At 40.2% G+C, this 18727-nt stretch overlaps 1 protein-coding gene across 18 annotated transcripts in view; it reads left to right on the forward strand.

Moving 5' to 3' along the window:
• The window catches only part of ARID1B (AT-rich interaction domain 1B), a 354961-nt gene that overhangs the window by 185749 nt on the left and 150485 nt on the right, over positions 1 to 18727 (forward strand). For 14 of the 18 annotated variants that reach the window (XM_083731947.1, XM_083731959.1, XM_083731961.1 and 11 more), the window contains one exon: positions 1778 to 1819. The exons of the other annotated variants lie outside the window; for them this stretch is intronic. In XM_083731947.1, coding sequence (XP_083588073.1) covers positions 1778 to 1819 — 42 coding nt within the window. The remainder of the gene's footprint in view (positions 1 to 1777; positions 1820 to 18727) is intronic. 18 annotated transcript variants of the gene reach the window in all.

Below are 18727 nucleotides of genomic sequence, written 5' to 3' on the forward strand. Positions count from 1 at the left end.
ATCTTTTTTAGATATGGTGACATTAAATTAAAATTCTGCTACAGAGTTCAGCCCAGAATACAGATGTGGACATAAGGCTGAAACCCTAAGCATACTTACTTAGAGGTAAGTGTCTTTGAAATCAGTAGGATGCACTTCCAAAACAGGCAAGCCTATTTAAAGCCCATGTCACCCAGTTGATTGTGAAGTATGGTAAGAAGTTAATACTTCTTTAAAAAGTTGAACATATGTATTCAAATCTTAGCATTAGTAGATCACTGGCAATTCCATATTGGCCTCACTAGATCCTATAACAGCAGGCATACATTCTTTTGTGCTTCTATGCCTCATTGTTTCTTGCAATCCAGCAGCTGCGGCCTCTGCCCCAGGAGAGCAAATCTGTTGTTTGCAGAATCTGCTTTGCTCAAGGCAGGTCAGGATTCTGTGAGACTCTGTACTCATTGCCCAATTTCCACTTACTCTTGTTTCTTTTCTGTCATATAAGTTGGTGCAGGAATATTGAAGCCAGGCAACATCTCATAAACTTGAGATTAGAATAGTGCTTTAGTTTGTGGCTGGGGCACATTGTGCTCCTTGTGCTCTGAATTCATAACTCCTTTCCCTGTCCATTGACTTGAAGGGTAATTTCCCTATATTCTGACTTGCTGCACCCTTGATTAGCCCCTCTTTCCCTCTGCTCTTGTTGCTTGCATTTACTAAGGCCTATGTATTTATTTATATAATTTGGATATAGGAGTTTGGGGCTTCCAGAGCAAAAGTGGAGGGTTAGCGTTGGAGTGTGTCTGTGTATGCATTTGTGAGATGTGGCACGAAGAAAGGAAAGATCATTCAAGAAAGAATGTCCAAGCCTTACTTGTAGCTGAAAGTCATTCAACAGCATTAATATATATGTATTTATAGATTTTACCTTCTTGATTGTCACAAATTTACAAGTGCTCCTTCTGCTTATGTTGTGTGTGTTCTTCTTTAATTATTTAAGGTTCCAATTATGTATAACTTTAATGCATAATTTTAATTCCAGTTTGAGGATGAATCCATGACAGCTATTTAGAAGTGTGTGTATTATTATAATTACCTTATTTTTAACAGAAAACCAGTTTGAAGGACCATCATTAGGTTTTGGTACAAACTCCACCAATAAATCTGCCCACTGTCTTGATATGCTTAGTCCTTTGTATTTTCCTCATCCAGAAGCAAACAGTGTTTCTTGCTTGAACTGGATATTGCACGAATGCAGTATTCAGCAGGTTTGGGCAGACTTCAGACTGGCACAATCTGCTTTGAGTTTTATCTGCCAATTAGGTGCATTGCCAGTTACCCACTCCATGAGCCACAGCATTGGGATGACCTGCAAGTGCAAGTACAAATTTGCATATGAGTTACTGCAGATCAGAAATTCTAAAAAGCCTGACTTATTGGATGTCAGAAATCCTTGCTGATCTACCACACATCATCCAGAGATCTACCAGAAGACCCCAATCTAGCTTCTCCCTGCCCCTGAACAGTATAAAACACTGCAACATTTTCTTCAGCTATCTTTATTATGGTGAGAACTCTAGTTTTTGACAGCCGACCTTCCCCAAATGACGATTGGCATTTTTGAGTGTATTCAATTCATATCTTGGTTCTATCTATTCTGTATCTAAACAGGTTGTGTTATGGGATTACACAGTGAGTTCTGTTCTAGCATATGTTTTCTCCTTGGATTCTGTTGTTCTGGTCAATAGATATTTTTAAGTGACTACCTTTGAAATGATATTTTTGCTTATAATTTCAGGTTGAAGTCTTGGCCTCGGAGGATGCTTCATTTGGACTCAAGGTCTGTAGTTGATGAAGTTTTGACTTTCTAGGTGTCATCAATGTAGGATGGTTGATTAGATTTTGCATAAAAATTTATTCCCCACCCCCCAAAACTGTATCAATATTTGATTCAAATCCACTAGTTCAAGCAACATCTGGGGCTTAATACTCTGCAGGTGGCATTTCATATGGTCTGTGGTGTTCCACTTGTTTTCAACGTGAAATGTTTTGAGGGGACACAGATTGGAAAAGCTGAAGTTATAGGGGAATGGAAAGAGGGGACTTTTGAATGTGGTGTTTCATAGAGTTCCGGAGTTTAATAAGCCTCTTGCATTTGTGTACTAATAGCCATTTTTCGTTGTAAGGGGGTTGATGTCTGACCAATTTGGTAGTTCTGATTTGTACCGTCTGGAATTTTAGGTTATTATAGAGATCTTGTGAAGGTTCTATGCATACTTTCACAAACTTAAACATTGATTTCAATTATTTGTGAAATCTTGGATAATGCACATTATGGTATTGATCTCATTCTTAAGCGTACTTAATAGCAGATGATCCTAGGCAAAACAGATTGTGTGTAGGCTATACAGACACTTAGTGAGAAGAGAGAATGGTTATGGGGAGAGGGAGAAGAATTTGGGAACATGAGCCTAAATCACGAGTCTCCTGCTGTTGAATTATCCGTATAATATGATACTTCTGAAAGGCATAACAGCAGCATTATCACCAAGGTAGAACAATCAGTAAGAAAAGAATGAATTTCAAAATTCATAAGGGAGAACCATGCACAAAATTAACTCTGGTAACTGGGAAAAAATCCAAATTTACACTGTTAAAGTTACTAAATATTTATGACAGCATGCTTTACCATTGTTCCCTTATTATGTTGTGATACCTGATAAACTGATTTAAACTAAATTATTAAAAATAAGTACCCCTGCTCTACTGTTAAGTGAAGTATTTAACATATGGTATTCTGTAGCGCTTTCTGTCTCTTTTTTTGTTTTAAGGCGCAGCGTGCATACAGAACATTCACTGAATATTTAATAAAGCTGGAGGGTCAGCTCTTGCAAAATCATCTCTATAATCCTTCATGCTAGCTGAGTAAACAGAAGTATTACTGAAGATTATTGTAGCCAATAGCTCTCACTGCCTGACCCATTCTGGAGAAGGCTCTGCTATTATTTTATGGCTAAAGTTGCAAGTTGGCAATAGTATTAGGCCCAATTTATATGTGACAAAGGCCATGGTTTAAAGCGCTTACCATGTAAATGTTCCACTTTCTTCCCATCATATTTAAATGCATTTAGCACATGCATCAACCCGCTCATGTTTAGCATTAGCAGTTCAGCGACCCTGGAGGGCAGACGGCTGGCACACTAAGTCTACACACGAATGAGCCAGTGCATATGGTAAGTGCTTTTAAAAGGGAAGGAAGCATGTGTAGATTGCTTGCAGGGGTAAGCACTTCCCTTGGCCAGTGTCACACACAAACAGAGCTTAATGGCTAACTTTGCACAGATTGAAAAACTGATGTACCGGTACGTTTTAATTAAGGCAGGAATGGTTGTGACTTTTGTTTTTCTTTTGTTTTTCTTTGCGTACATTCATATGCTTTCAATATATATTTTTTAAGTCCAAAGCTATCAATATAGCCTTGATAGTATAAGATACTGTTTCCCAAAACTTCAGAAAATTATAAAACACCGCACTTTCTACTGACCTTCCCATTGGATGCTCTACACTGGCTGCATCTTACAGAGTTATTGGCCAACACTAATAAATCACAAGCAGTCAGAACTGTTCAGAACTGAAGATATTAATAAGATTGCATGATGACTTCAAGTTGAATTTCTAACTTTTTAACATATTGTCTGTGTTTTAAATAATCTTTGAAGTGTACTTTTTGTCAATGGAACAATATAGTTCTATGTACCTACAATATCCTGCAATCCAGTATGAATGGATACTTAATTGCTTGTAAATACATATTCTTTGTAGTCAAGACAGAGTACTGGTTCCCAGGTATTTTAATCTGTGATCTCCTAGCTTCCTTTAGTTCCTGTTTGGTAACACTGCCCAATTACTATGAGGGGAATGCATATAGCAGAGCGGGTGATAGGAACAAACTGCATAGCATAGTAAGTGAACATTGTTGCCTGTATTTTCTTGTGATACCTAAAAAGCTGTCTTGGAATAATTTATGAAAAACAAATAGAGCTGCTCTAGTATTCTTTTAAAGTATTTAACAAATGTAGCATTCTAACTGGGAATAAAAGGGCAATTTCTGAGCTCTCCCCCTCTTATTGTAAGTGCATTTTTACATATTTCATGCCAAAAATCTTAGGTAGATCAAAGAGTTACTCTGAGAAGAAACCTTTAGTACAGCGTTCAACAGAATTAATGTAGTTTTGGGAGATTAATCATATATTATCATCTGTCTTCAAAACCCACTTTTTCTGTAAATTGGCATAACAGCTAAATTGACAGCTAAGCCTGGGGAGGTATGACCACCATAATCTTCCCCATGTTTACCCCCTGCCTTGATTTTGCTCCTATTTCTCTGCTGTCTCGCTTGTGTCTGTTTCTAGACTGTAAGCCCCCTTGCACTGAGGGCCTCTTCTCTCACTCCTTGTAAAACACATAAATTTGTTTAGTCGTTTAGTCGTGTCCGACTCTTCGTGACCCCATGGACCAGAGCAAGCCAGGCACTCCTGTCTTTCACTGCCTCCCGCAGTTTGGTCAGACTCATGTTTGTAGCTTTGAGAACACCGTCCAACCATCTCGTCCTCTGTCGTCCCCTTCTCCTTGTGCCCTCCATCTTTCCCAACATCAGGGTCTTTTCCAGGGAGTCTTCTCTTCTCATGAGGTGGCCAAAGTACTGGAGTCTCAGCTTCAGGATCTGTCCTTCCAGTGAGCACTCAGGCCTGATTTCCTGAAGAATGGATACGTTTGATCTTCTTGCAGTCCATGGGACTCTCAAGAGTCTCCTCTAGCACCATAATTCAAAAGCATCAATTCTTCAGCGATCAGCCTTCCTTATGGTCCAGCTCTCACTTCCATACATCACTACTAGGAAAACCATGGCTTTAACTATACGGACCTTTGTTGGCAAGGTGATGTCTCTGTTTTTTAAGATACTGTCTAGGTTTGCCATCGCCTTTCTCCCAAGGAGCAGGCGTCTTTTAATTTCGTGACTGCTGTCACCATCTGCAGTGATTATGGAGCCCAAGAAAGTAAAACACATAAATAACTGGCACTATATGTAAAATAATAATATTAAGGTCTGTTCTTTTTTTTAAAAAAAATGTGGAATACCAGGGATGTCTCTTGTTTTAGAGGTGTTACAAGGAGGTCCGTAGGATTCCCTAGAGCAGACATCATTGCATCAGACTAAGTATAATGCCACAAGATTGTCTCAGTTCATCAGATAAATTGTTTTTATGCATTTCTGTATTTTCAGTCCAGTCCAAAGATTTCTTATTGTGTAATGAACTGCAGTGCCCACATGGAGCTTCTTCACTAGCTTAAGTGCTAATAGCAGTGTCACATGCAATGTGGGTAACCCAATACTGGAGCTAATGAAGAGGTTCCTGCTAACACTAGAGCTCCCTGTGGACATAATGTTCTCTCACATCTGCTTGAAATACTAGAACACTGTTCATGTGGAGTTCAGTTAGTGTATTGCAACACTCAGCATTTGGATTAGAGCTTATTCTGCTCTTTAATCTTTTTCTCAGGGTATTTATACTCACCCACTTAGGTGACCATAAATTTAGGGTGAGAGAATATGGAACATATAAAACTGCCTTGTAAGACAATCCGTCCAACTATCTCACTGCTATTTGTTGTGTACATTAGGGGTACTCTATCAGCATCTGCCAGCTTGCCCAGTGGTCAGTGATGATGGGAATTATAGTCCAGAACATCTAAAGGGCATCAGGTTGATTATTCCTTGTGTACACTGCCTGGCAGCTGCTTCCCAGGATTTCAGACAGGGTCTTTCACAGTCATACCAGCAGATGCCAGTGTTTGAACCTGGGGACTTCTGCCTGCAAGGCATGTGGTCTGCCATTAAGCTACATCCTCTTCCCATATATATATGGCATGGGTAAGGTCAGAGGGGTAAAGATGAAAATTGGTACGAACCCAACTGTTACCAAAATATTCTTCTGCATACTAAACCTGAAAATGTTCCGCTGGTTGATACGTGCTTTACGATCATGTATGTGAAAGGCAAGTTAGGATGAAAGAAAAATAGCTACATACATTGTTAGCGTGGCTTTTGCTGGAAAGCATTCAAAGCAGCCTCTGCTTCTGCCATCTGCTGGCTGCTAATACCTTTCACATCTTGAAAGGATAGTGAAGTTTTATTAAAGCCAATTAACCTTTATCCGATTGAGTGTTTTAAGTACTGACTCCGTTGATTTGTTGATGAGTGTATTTAATGTATACCCTCTTCTAAATTATGCCTTTGCTCTAACCTTGCATGCAACCTTTGCTCACTTCAAGAATATTGCACAGGTGTGAAAACAGATTTCTGATTATTAATCAGGAGTTTTATCTGAAGTACTCAGACAAGACTGGAAAACATAAATCTTTTTTAGGTATAGCTCCTCTATATTACCCAATGCATACACCCACCATAGACTGGCTTCCTAGTGTGCAGGTTGTGTTGGTTCTATGGCTACTAAAAATTAAAATAGCAATATTTGCCTTTTTCTTCTTTCTTTTCTCCTTTGAACTAGAGAATATAGAAACTAGTTATGCATTCAAGGATTTCCACTATGGCAACCACGAGTTGTTATTTTTTCTAACGAGGCTCACAATTAAAATAATTGTTCTATGTCAGATGTTGTGATTTTAGTAGTCATATGAAACCTACATTCAGTGATCTCTGAATCATTTTTATTTGATATTATAAGCAAAGGCCATCTGCATCCTGGCCTTTGATAGCTGAGATATATTTTTAGGAGCCACCCCATTTTTTGTTTTAAATTGTATTACTGGCCTTGCACTAAGAACTGGCTTTATTTGATTTTTAAATTGTATTGTTGTAACCCAGCCTGTGGTCTTGTGATGAAGGACAGCTAAGAAATCAAACTGATTGATCGATCAACCAACCAACCATGTATTTGGTGAAATATAACTTTTTGCATGGGAAGTTATGAAGAAACAAGATCTATCAACTTCCATCTCTAGGTTAGTCTAGTAGTAGCATTTACTGCTTTAAAAAATGCCAGGCATGTTATAGGCTATGAGCGTTTCTGGTGATGCTGCAGAATCATTTTTGGGCATGTTCTTTCTGCATCCAATGGGAGTTCACAGCAACCCCTTGATACAGTGAAATAATGTGCAGTGCTCGCCAAATGCTGTTACTGCTCAGAATAGAAATTGGGAATTCACTTACCTTGTAATTTCTAGTGTATCTTATTCTCCTCCATCACCAAGTTACCATAGAACTCTTTTTAGCCACACTGAATTAGAGAATATGTTTAAAACCTGGTTCAGTTGGGGGCAGGGGAGGATATGATGGACTTAATTGAAGTAAAAATTTATGTGAATAAATACACTCCTTCTGTCTGCATAATGCACTTCAGTCTAGTAGCTTCAACTGAAGGAAGGGTATGAGTAGAGATGGGAAGGCCTGGGGGAACCAGGTTTCCCCCTGTTTTTTTCCAAAGCTGTTTTTCCCCAGAAAAATTGGGGGGGGGGGGAATAGTTTGATACACCTTGAATATTCCACACACTACTTTTTTTTTCAAATTTTCCTGAAAAACGGCTTTGGGAAAAACAACACCCCCCCCATTTTTCCGTCCCCCCCCCCGGCCTTCCATCACCCACACTTTGGAACTCCCTGCCAACTGACACCAGGCAGGTGCTCTCATTGTACTCTTTCCGGCAACTGCTCAAAACATTTTCATTAGGGCCAGCCCATCTGAACACGTAGAAGCTGCATGCGATTTACTTCCTTTTAACCACTGCAGACTTTAATCATCTTTTGAATACAGTAACTGGATGTTGGTTACTTCTAGGCCTGGCATGCAAAAAATTTGCCTTACGCTTTGCCGCGGCTGTCCTCAAGTAGAGATGGGAAGGCCTGGAAAAGCCCCGGAAAAAACAGTAAAAACAGGCAGTATAACAATTTAAATAATCTGAAGGCAAATTAAAATTGTAAAATGCAAAAGAGCAAGGCTAAGATATTCACAGAACTCAGCCTAAATGGAGCAAGGCCCAACCGCTCTGTCAGGACCATTCCGTAAGCCGCACAGAATTTCTGCTCTCACCAGGGAACTTAGCCACAATATCCAGCTTCTAAGACATGATACCACTTATGATTAAAATTCTTGGAGATAAGGAATAGGGAAATGGTGCTCTTGCCTCCTTCCCAGAGCAGCAGCACGATGTGGCAATCCCCTTTGGGTTCACCACTTCAGGGACAACCCCTGGTGGCAACTCTGGGAGAAGTACCCCCATCCCAGAACAAGATGTTGAACACCAGCCCAGATGACATAGCCCTTCCTCAGATGCTGCAGGTGTGCAGCTGAACTCAGCTATTTTTCTCCCCTCTTTTCATCTTCACGGTGGTACAAGGAAATATATTCCAGTGCCCTTGACTTGGTTCTACCCATGTGTTACTCTGACTACTCGTTGTTCAGGCTGTAGCTTCTTTTATGGCTTCAGGTACAATAAATGGTCAGCTGGTCTCACTCAGCCCTGGAGAGAACACACTGCTTTGTGAGCAGCAGCACAATTCAAGACTGCAGCTTCTTTTATGGTTTCAGCACAAGGAAGGATGGAGCTGGACAATTAGTCTTATACATCCCTGAACTGAACACATTCCTTTTTGCAAGCAGCCGGCACAGTCAGGATATTTTCTTCAGAAACAGTGCTCTGAAAAGGTTATGGGGAACAGCAGGCAAAGCTCCCCTGAACTGGGGCATATTTTGTCTTCATTGGCGTCTGCCGAAAAGCAGTCCCCTTGACTATAATGGTGTATTAAAAAATGAGACTCCAGTGAACAATGCAAAGCTGTCTACTTGACTTCTGTCTTTAACGAGGGCATTTGCATCCTGTGAATTTTAATTAAGTCGCCAAACTATTTTATGTACATTTCTCACATCCACCGACTTCTTTATATCATGTGCATCACACTACAAGCATTTTATTCCCCTAGTCACTGCAGTGTTGCTGTCATTTGTCTCTGGAACATTTTTAGTGTGTGGGATGATGACTTCCTGCTCTTGTTCTACCAAACTATTTGGTTGTGTGTTACTCTGTTTCTAGGGCTTCTCTTTTTAGCTAGCCTATTAAGACATTATCAGTGCTACGTACCTAGGATACTGTGAGTCATATACAATTCCATATGACAATTTTGATTTGCATTGGGTGGATGGGTGTGTGTGTGTGTGTGTGCGCGCGCGCCCGCCCTATCAGATATATTAGAGTTGGAGTGCACTATAATTTCTGGGGCAAGTGATTTCTTGGTGGAAGTTGGGCATTTGACATAGTATTTATATAGCAGGTATTTGATAATTCCTTTTGCAAAGGCGAATTTTGCTCTATAAGACTCTTTGTGGACTATTAGTTTATTTTGAAGTTTATCATAGTACATCTCTTCCTGGGGTGCCTCTCTTCATTAGCAAAAGTGACTGCTTTCTCTCTAGAATGCAGAGTAAGTAAAAACTCGGTGATATTTCTGCACAACGTCATTGATTAATACCACTGAGGAAAACAGTGTAATACACTATTGACACATAAGCTTGTATGAACAGAAGCTAGGTGATTCCTACTGATGTACCCAGTGCTTTTTTCTAAAAAAAAATGTTTAGGGGTACTCTAATTTTGACTCAAGAAAATAACCATTTTATAGTTTAAATTGTGAAAAATAAATACAGTAAATGGACAAAAGTACAAAGATTCTCAAAATGCTTAGGGGTATGCGTACTCCTGCATTCCCCCCCCCCCCCGAAAAAAGCACTGGGTGTACCTAAAGCTGTTTGCTGTTTGGGATATGTGAGCATAGATGTAAAAGAAATGCCTTCTGTAATGCTGGTGATTTTTGGAATGCGATAGTGATGGGACGCAGGTGGCGCTGTGGGTTAAAGCCTCAGCGCCTAGGACTTGCCGATCGAAAGGTCGGCGGTTCGAATCCCTGCGGCGGGGTGCGCTCCCGCTGCTCGGTCCCAGCGCCTGCCAACCTAGCAGTTCGAAAGCACCTCCGGGTGCAAGTAGATAAATAGGGACCGCTTACCAGTGGGAAGGTAAACGGCGTTTCCGTGTGCGGTTCTGGCTCGCCAGAGCAGCGATGTCACGCTGGCCACGTGACCCGGAAGTGTCTCCGGACAGCGCTGGCCCCTGGCCTCTTAAGTGAGATGGGCGCACAACCCCAGAGTCTGGCAAGACTGGCCCGTACGGGCAGGGGTACCTTTACCTTTACCTTTAGTGATGATACAAATTAATATTAAAAGCTTATCAAGGCCTTTTTGTTATAAAGTATATGAGGTTAATATCTCAAAATATCAGGTGGCTCCCTTCTCCCAAGTGCCACCAGAGGGGTTCAGAAGGAACCAAGGGGAAGTGAAATGAAACAACTTGAACTTGAACTCACAAGCAGAAAGCAAGAGAAGTGAAACATCAGAAAATAAAGGGGAATGGGGAGAACAGTTCAGTAAATAAGAACAGATGCAGTGAAACTCTGACCTTTAAGAGGAGTGCAGTCAGATCCAAAATCGGTATATTGCTATCCGATAGGACAACTAAACTAACCATTATCATTATACTTTTTTTCTCTCCCCCGCCTCCTTTTCCCCTTATATGTAATGTATTTTAGATTGTAAACCTGAGACCAGGGACTATTGCTGCAGAGAGCAGAGTAAGCTGTACTGGGAGCCGTGTGTGTGTGCGCGCGCGCACACGCGCTGAAGAGCAGAGTAAAAATGTTTTAAATAATGTGGAAAGTGTTGCCCTATTATCCTCCAGAGTGATTATGACATTAATATTTGTTCCTATAGCAGGTGCACACTGTGCACCAGCCAATTAAGTGGACACATTCCCTATCCACAAGCTTAGAGTACAAGGTAGCCGTAGTGCATGAGGAAAGTAAGGGATGCAGCAGTAGGAAAATTGAAATCAGGAGATTAAGTGACAAGCCAAAGATGATGAACGTGACATAATGGATAGTCACATACCCAACCCAGATTTCTGCCTGGCAGTGATTGCAAAGGGAAAGATTGGTACTCAGTCTTCTGGACCAAAAATATTATTCAACAATCCAAGAAAGAGCTTGTGCCTTTGCTGACAATCATTACTATGCAAAGCTTATGGAGATTTGAAGTTCTCAGGGGCTGTAATATTTGTTGAGAGAAAAGTGTCTGTTGGATATATTTCTGGATAGGAGCAATTATTTGAAAATGTGTATTTAAATACTTTTAGAATGGAGGTTCTCCAAGTACAGTGGCACCTCGGGTTAAGAACTTAATTCGTTCCGGAGGTCCGTTCTTAACCTGAAACTGTACTTAACCTGAAGCACCACTTTAGCTAATGGGGCCTCCTGCTGCCACCACGCCACCAGAGCACGATTTCTGTTCTGATTCTGAAGCAAAGTTCATAACCTAGGGTACTATTTCTGGGTTAGCGGAGTCTGTAACCTGAAGCGTATGTAACCTGAGGTACCACTGTATAAGGTATACCTCTGTAGAGAGGTGCAAATTTTTGGCAAAGGAGGCTGAACAGGTCTGTAGTTAACATGTGTATTCACTAGCTTCTCATATATATTCTGCATTCATGTGCCGTTAATGAAATATTTAAAGTAATTATGACTTTCAACAAATGATGTTATTTTTATTTTTATTGATCTGATAGTTGGCACTCATAAATATAACTTTTAAAGCTAAATATTGGACTTACAGCATCAAGAAACACACACACTTTATATTATGTAATAATAAATACAAACTAGCCCAAATGTTAAAATTCTATCAGAAGAACTTTTTTTCAGTTTTATGAGTCAGTAATGCCCAGTTTGAGCTTGGAAGACATATTTCAGAATTATTTATAAACACTTCAAAGTGGTTTCTTTGGGAAATGTTGATCTTCTCCCTACTCTCTTCCTTTCTAGTCTCAATTCATAGAGTGCGAATACGCTATTATGTATGATACTGTGGGTAGCTTGATAAGTGTAAAGGGCTGGTTGGTTGAAAATGCATTTTTCTAGGACTTTAAGTTGTAAAGTGTTTTTACCTGTTACAGTAATAATAAAAAAGGCTTGTATGTTCCTGTGATGTGTTTGATTCTACCCTGCAGTGATTCATTGTGGGCCTCTCTCACAGCTAAGTGCTTGCTGCTTGTGATCAGAGAAAAATGCTACACACCTTCAGCTTCGTGCCTATTAAATTCAGGCTTCTACTGTAGGCAGTTTTACACAGTTATCTTTGAATTAAAAAGCATTTTAAACTCAGAAGCTGAACTGCAAATGTAAAAAGGCATTTGGTCCCCTATAGGTCTACAGTAAGTTTAAAAATATACTTTGGCTCCTACTTACCACTCACTTTGCACATTTTCATTCCCTTTCACAGAGATTGCCCTCTTCAAACACTTGTAGGTTTTCCTCTAGTAGAACCCAATTTCCCAATTGGGAAATGAGGATTGCCTTTCACAGAATTGCCAAGATAAGCTGCTGCATCCAGTAAACTACAGATATATTTTAAAATCATATTGTGCACAGTTAGCTTCAAGGACATCTGATGTTACTTTTTTATGCGTGCTTTTGAGTCCACCCCTCCATGTATTTCTCAAGATGTATGTAGGTATCTCATGTGTCTATTTTGTTGTCATATTCCTTTTGAAATTGTTTCTCAAGTTTGTGATTTTTCCAGACATGCAACTCTGCAGTAAAATAAGCATGTCTGTAATATGTGTAGGTGGCATTTGCACATGGCTCTTGAGATACATGTATTAAAATATACCAGCATATCAAAGCCCAGGTCTGTTCACGTTCTCAAATTAAGCTTTGTTCTGTAGATAAATAAAGTAATTAATGACATCTATAAACACGGCTTATGTTTATTAATCCAAATTGTAACATCATGTGATGTTGATGAATCCAAAAGGATAGTCTTACTTGGGAAGAAAAGACATTTCAATGATGTCGTTTTGACTGCCCTGAATAACATTTTAAACATTTAAGGTTTTTAAAAAATAAAATTAAAAGTTACAGGATGTGCCCCTCTGCTTCCACAGTCAGAACTTTCCTTATCAGGGGTTCTGATCACAGGGAGACCTGCAAGCAAATGTGCTTTCAAGCCCCCTTCAGACCTTGGTGTAAAAGAAGTGAAAGCTGGGGCCCTTGCGTATCCAAGCTGAATGCATAACACAAACTCGTGTTATGTTATTGGGAAACAAGAGCCTGAGCTGTGGAGCCCAGAAATAAATGATCCAGGGAGTTAATGAGTGTAGGTGTTACATAATGCCATGGGAAAGCAGAAGTGCTTCTACTCACACTTCCTTCTAAAGTTGGGTGCTTCACAGGACGAGTAAGTAAACATACTTGTGCTGCCCAATCTCTTGCTATCTCAGTTCACTGTGTGTTTTTGTGAAGGCTTTTGTGCACTTTTGGATCATGAACACAGAATTCTGAAGCTCTGACTAAGCTGCTGAGCCTCTTTGACCACCTCTTTCCTACTCAACAAAACAGTCCATCTTCATGTTGGAAATGAACTTATTCTTATGAGGCTAGATTAAAATATGTTGTCAGTTTTCTCAAGCACATCATTTTGTGTGCATGCTTATTTTTCAAACACTCTTTGCTGGTGCCAATAATGGCCTTGTATTCTGTGTAGTTGCTGGAACAGGGAGACACAGTGGCAGTGCTGCTCAGTGTCTGGAACTACCAGGACTAGAAGTAGGAGCCTTCTGCTCTGCGTGCGGCTTCCCTGTGTGATGAGCCTCAGCACTCTTGAGTATCATCCTGGCAGACAAGCATCTTATCTTCTCAGGCTCTAGACTGGCCCTGCTCACCTAGGCTGGCCTTTGCCCTCTTCTGGAAGTGATGAGAACCTGCTCGTCATCAGTAATAATCAATCTCACACCAAGATGGGTTGAAAAAGTCTAACAGCCTCAGGAGCTGCAGCCCAACATTTATTCTGAACAGTAAAACATACTCTCTAAGGAAAATACAACATTGTATCAGCCGGCAGATAAAGACAATACCATACATGGGTATCATGCCACCATCAGGCTATGCTACATGGACCAATCATTGAGATCGCATGAGCTGTTCACGCGCTGTTCATACTCCAAGCAACGCTTCTTGCTTGAACCCTGCAATAAACTTTCGCCCATGCGCTTATGCATAAACAACCATTTTCCCACATGGAAGGGCAGTCCTTTACTGTTTGGGCTGAGATCTCAAGATCTTCCTGATTCTTTACAATATTTCATAGCTCTGACTAGTCCCTGGGCTCTGGTTCATCTCTTGACAGCTGCCTATAGCTCAGCCTTGAAATGAAATGCTTTGTCACAAAAAAATGTTCATAGTTGTCTACCAATCCATTCTTACAAATACTGTAATAGGTTAAGATCTGTTGAAGTACAATAACCACTTTGTAAAGTACAGTCAAACCTCTGTTCCCAGACGCCTCCATTTTGGAACATTTTGGCTCCCAAAGGTTCCGGTTTTCAAATGTTTTTTGGAAGCCAAACATCTAACGTGGCTTCCGCTTGCAGGAAGCTTCTGCAGCCAATCGGAAGCCATGCCTTGGTTGTCAAACATTTCGGAAGCCAAACAGGCTTCTGGAATGGATTACGTTTGACAGCTGAGGTTTAACTGTATACAGTTTTGCCCTCCCCTTTACTTTCCCTTCTACGTGGGTGCTGTTTCTTTTTTCTTTCTCTCTCTTTTATTTACGTCTCACCATGTTTAGTGCACATATAATTATGTACTTTCGGTAAAGATGTCTGGGGGAAAATAGTTGTCTACCAAAACACTAGTCTTTGCTGTTTATGAAAAACTGTTTAGGGAAGGCAAGTTAGTTAGGTAGATAGGCATAGATCCTTCTGGTTACAAATCGCTGGCATAGGGGGTGGAACTGGGATTGACCCTAGGAACTCGTACATCATGCCTGCCAATTGCAGCGTTGGTATTCAGTGCAGTGCTGGAAAAGAGAACCCAGTCTGGTGCAGAATCAGTACTACATTTCCCTGTGCTCCTATTGTAGGCAGATTAAGTATATTTGCTTCAGAGTATGGTTATAAGTAGAATTGTTGGGCAGTATACATCAGATAGATAGAAACTATTATATGGGAGTACTTGGCAGAGTTTTCTCCCTGCCTCATCGCCTCCCCCCACTATTTCTTGCTTCCTTTTCCCTCCTTTGCTGTGCTGCACATTTGCCGCCGCTTTGTGTCAGCAGTTTATGTTCTGCATGTTTAATGAAGTCCATGGCTCGGCTCAGCACAGTCTTTCCCCTTGCACTAACAGAATTTTGATCAATGACGTTTCCTCAGGAGGAGATTTCAGAATGGGTGTTGACTGGAAGGGTCTGGGAAATTGTGAAGGTGGGCATATTACAGATATTTTATCAAAGAAAATGAAGCTGTTCCTTGCTCTCTCAAGTGCCTATTGTCATACGCTGTGTGGCTTTTTTGTTTCTTGCAAAATGCAGTTGGTGGGGGGAGAGATGTGGTAGTTGGCCAGTGGTTTAAATCAACATATTAATTGATGGACCTGTATGATTTTTTTATCAACAGTGTTATATTTGAACACATATTTAATAAATTTTGATAAGGCAAGCCTAGAGCAAAGCCACATGCAGAGTTTGCAGTCACTTCCTCTTGGGGTAGACTATTCTGCTGCATTTCTGCAACAGGAACAGCTCTTAGTTGCACCCAATTTGAGCCTTCCAAGCACATTATAAGGCACATAGACACAGAGCAGTTTACCCTCCTACAGTGGAGAATGATGAAAAGGAGGCAAGGCTAGAGCAGTTAATCTTGCAGAAACGTTGCAGATAGGTTCCCCTCTGGGAGAGTTCTTTGGGCTCACAATAATTTGCTTCAATATTTTATTCAATATTTTGTTTGTTATTTCACACAGCAAGTTCGCAGTTCTCTCTGGGCACACAAGTATGCCCCTGCACCCAATTTGGAAATTGCCAATTGAGCAGAAATAAACTGCTACTGTATTTCTTGGAGTGGTATAAATATTTGAGAAATCAATCAGTTTCTGAAGGATAAGCAACATTAAAATCCTTACCAGCATGATGGATTCACATGACTGAAATAGTCTTCACATCTATTAGACTTCTGTTTTGGTACAGATCCTAGATCATATCCAGTGCTAATCAATGGGTCTACTGAGAATCTGTCTCGTGTTGGGTATTAGACATTGACATTATTCTCAGAAGTATCCTAAACAAATCTTGTGTGAAAGTAATTCAGTGGGGCCTCTTTCCAAATAAATTATTTTGTTAATTTTTTCATCAGTTTTTTAATGTAGCCCACTTGACATGGTTCCCATGTTTTAAAAATGTGATGCAGAATCATATTACAGATAACTCGCAACTTGCACTCATTTAACTTGTGAACATTCAGCTTTATGCACTTAGCAATTATATATATATATATATATATATATATATATATATATATATGCAGGTTTTGGTGTCCTCGGGTGTCTTCCCGTGTAAAAGTTGGGGTGTCTAGGCGACGTTTCGACGAGGTCTCACTCGTCATCTTCAGGCTGGTGCTTTCGGCTTCTTGTTACTGGAACAGAGCGGGATCTCAATGTTTGAGTTCCTATAAATACTGTAGAGGGGGTGTGGTGTCTAGCCTCCAATGTTCTGGGCAGAGAGGAAGTTCCCAGGCTAGTGTGCCTTTTCTTCTTTTGTTCCTTAATTACTTGAGAGATACCTTGAGTGATTTCTTGAGTGATATCCTGAGTACCACTTAGGTGGGTCATTAGGTGTGGATTAGTTCCAGTAACAAGAAGCCGAAAGCACCAGCCTGAAGATGACGAGTGAGACCTCGTCGAAACGTCGCCTAGACACCCCAACTTTTACACGGGAAGACACCCGAGGACACCAAAACCTGCATTCCTGTACCCGTGAAAATCTACGAAAGCAAATATATATATATATATATATATGCAGGTTTTGGTGTCCTCGGGTGTCTTCCCGTGTAAAAGTTGGGGTGTCTAGGCGACGTTTCGACGAGGTCTCACTCGTCATCTTCAGGCTGGTGCTTTCGGCTTCTTGTTACTGGAACAGAGCGGGATCTCAATGTTTGAGTTCCTATAAATACTGTAGAGGGGGTGTGGTGTCTAGCCTCCAATGTTCTGGGCAGAGAGGAAGTTCCCAGGCTAGTGTGCCTTTTCTTCTTTTGTTCCTTAACTAGCCTGGGAACTTCCTCTCTGCCCAGAACATTGGAGGCTAGACACCACACCCCCTCTACAGTATTTATAGGAACTCAAACATTGAGATCCCGCTCTGTTCCAGTAACAAGAAGCCGAAAGCACCAGCCTGAAGATGACGAGTGAGACCTCGTCGAAACGTCGCCTAGACACCCCAACTTTTACACGGGAAGACACCCGAGGACACCAAAACCTGCATTCCTGTACCCGTGAAAATCTACGAAAGCAAATATATATATATATATATATATATATATATATATATATATGGAGCGGGCATCCAGGAAAAAATATTTTGGTAATCCCACCTGCCATTGAACCCAATGTCTTTTGACTATATGACAATGTCTTTTGACAATGTCTTTTGATTTGGGTTTTAGTTGTTCTCTTTGGAACTTAACCCCAGTGTAAGTTGTGAACTGCTTGTAGCACTATTAACAATCATTTAAAAATATAGACCTGTTAAAACAGATAAAGAAATATAAATTTCGGCAGAAATAAAAAGCTATCCATTCTGAGGTAGCTCTCTCTCTAAAAAATGTCTTATTTAAAAGAAGGCGGCCTGAAACAATTTGAGTTTTTGAAATTACAAATGTGATTTCAGTTATAGTTATTATACTTAACTTTACAACAAAGCTCAGATTTATGGATTGAACCATGGAATCATTTTTACAGCCTGCTGAAATACCATTTATTGGTAATTTTGCACCTAATATTGGGCAAGGACTATAGAGGCCTCAACACTATTATAAGTACAAACATGTTTCTGTGGTTCATACTTCAGAGACTAGATGTAAAAAGACATAGTTAAAGTGGAATCAGTGAGAAAGATAAGAGTAAACAATCATTACAAATAGAAATATAAAATCCCTTAATATAATATAGGCCAGAATTGATATTTGAGACTGAAAGTTAAGAATTCTTAATTTTCACTTGCTGGAAGGCAGAATATCAGGAAATGAATCTATGGATCTATGAGACCATTAGCCATCAAGAGGGCAGGATTCCTTGCAACCCAAATGCTGATGTTAGATATTCTATTTGAACATCTATATCTTCATACAATTTGAACAAAATAATTAAATGCCAATATTGGTTTCTGCAGAATAAACTGGCAATAGTGATCGCAACAAGGAAGGGACAAGGAGGCAGTTTCAACACCTATAGGAAGCAAGTTGATAATCAGAAGCTACAGTCACCTCCAAAGGTCCTTGGGGAGACCCAACTACAATTTAGGAACCAAGGAATGTTCCTCTTCTTTCCTATCCTTTGTACTCTCATTGGGAACAAGATGTGTGAATATATAGTGTTGCATTGCTTTGGATTTCTTGTTTTGTTTGTTGTGCATACCTGTTGTTCCATTCTCTTAGGCAGTACAGCTTTAAGTGACAGAATGGAGATTACAATCTGCTACAGGGATTACGAGAACACTCCCAGTCATTTAATTATAACTAAAAACAGCAGTTTTTGCATTACAAAAAGCAAATTGTCTCAGACAAAACCAATCTCTATAATGCA

This window comes from Podarcis gaigeae (genome assembly GCF_964106915.1).
Source record: "Podarcis gaigeae genome assembly, chromosome: 3".
NCBI lineage: Eukaryota > Metazoa > Chordata > Lepidosauria > Squamata > Lacertidae > Podarcis > Podarcis gaigeae.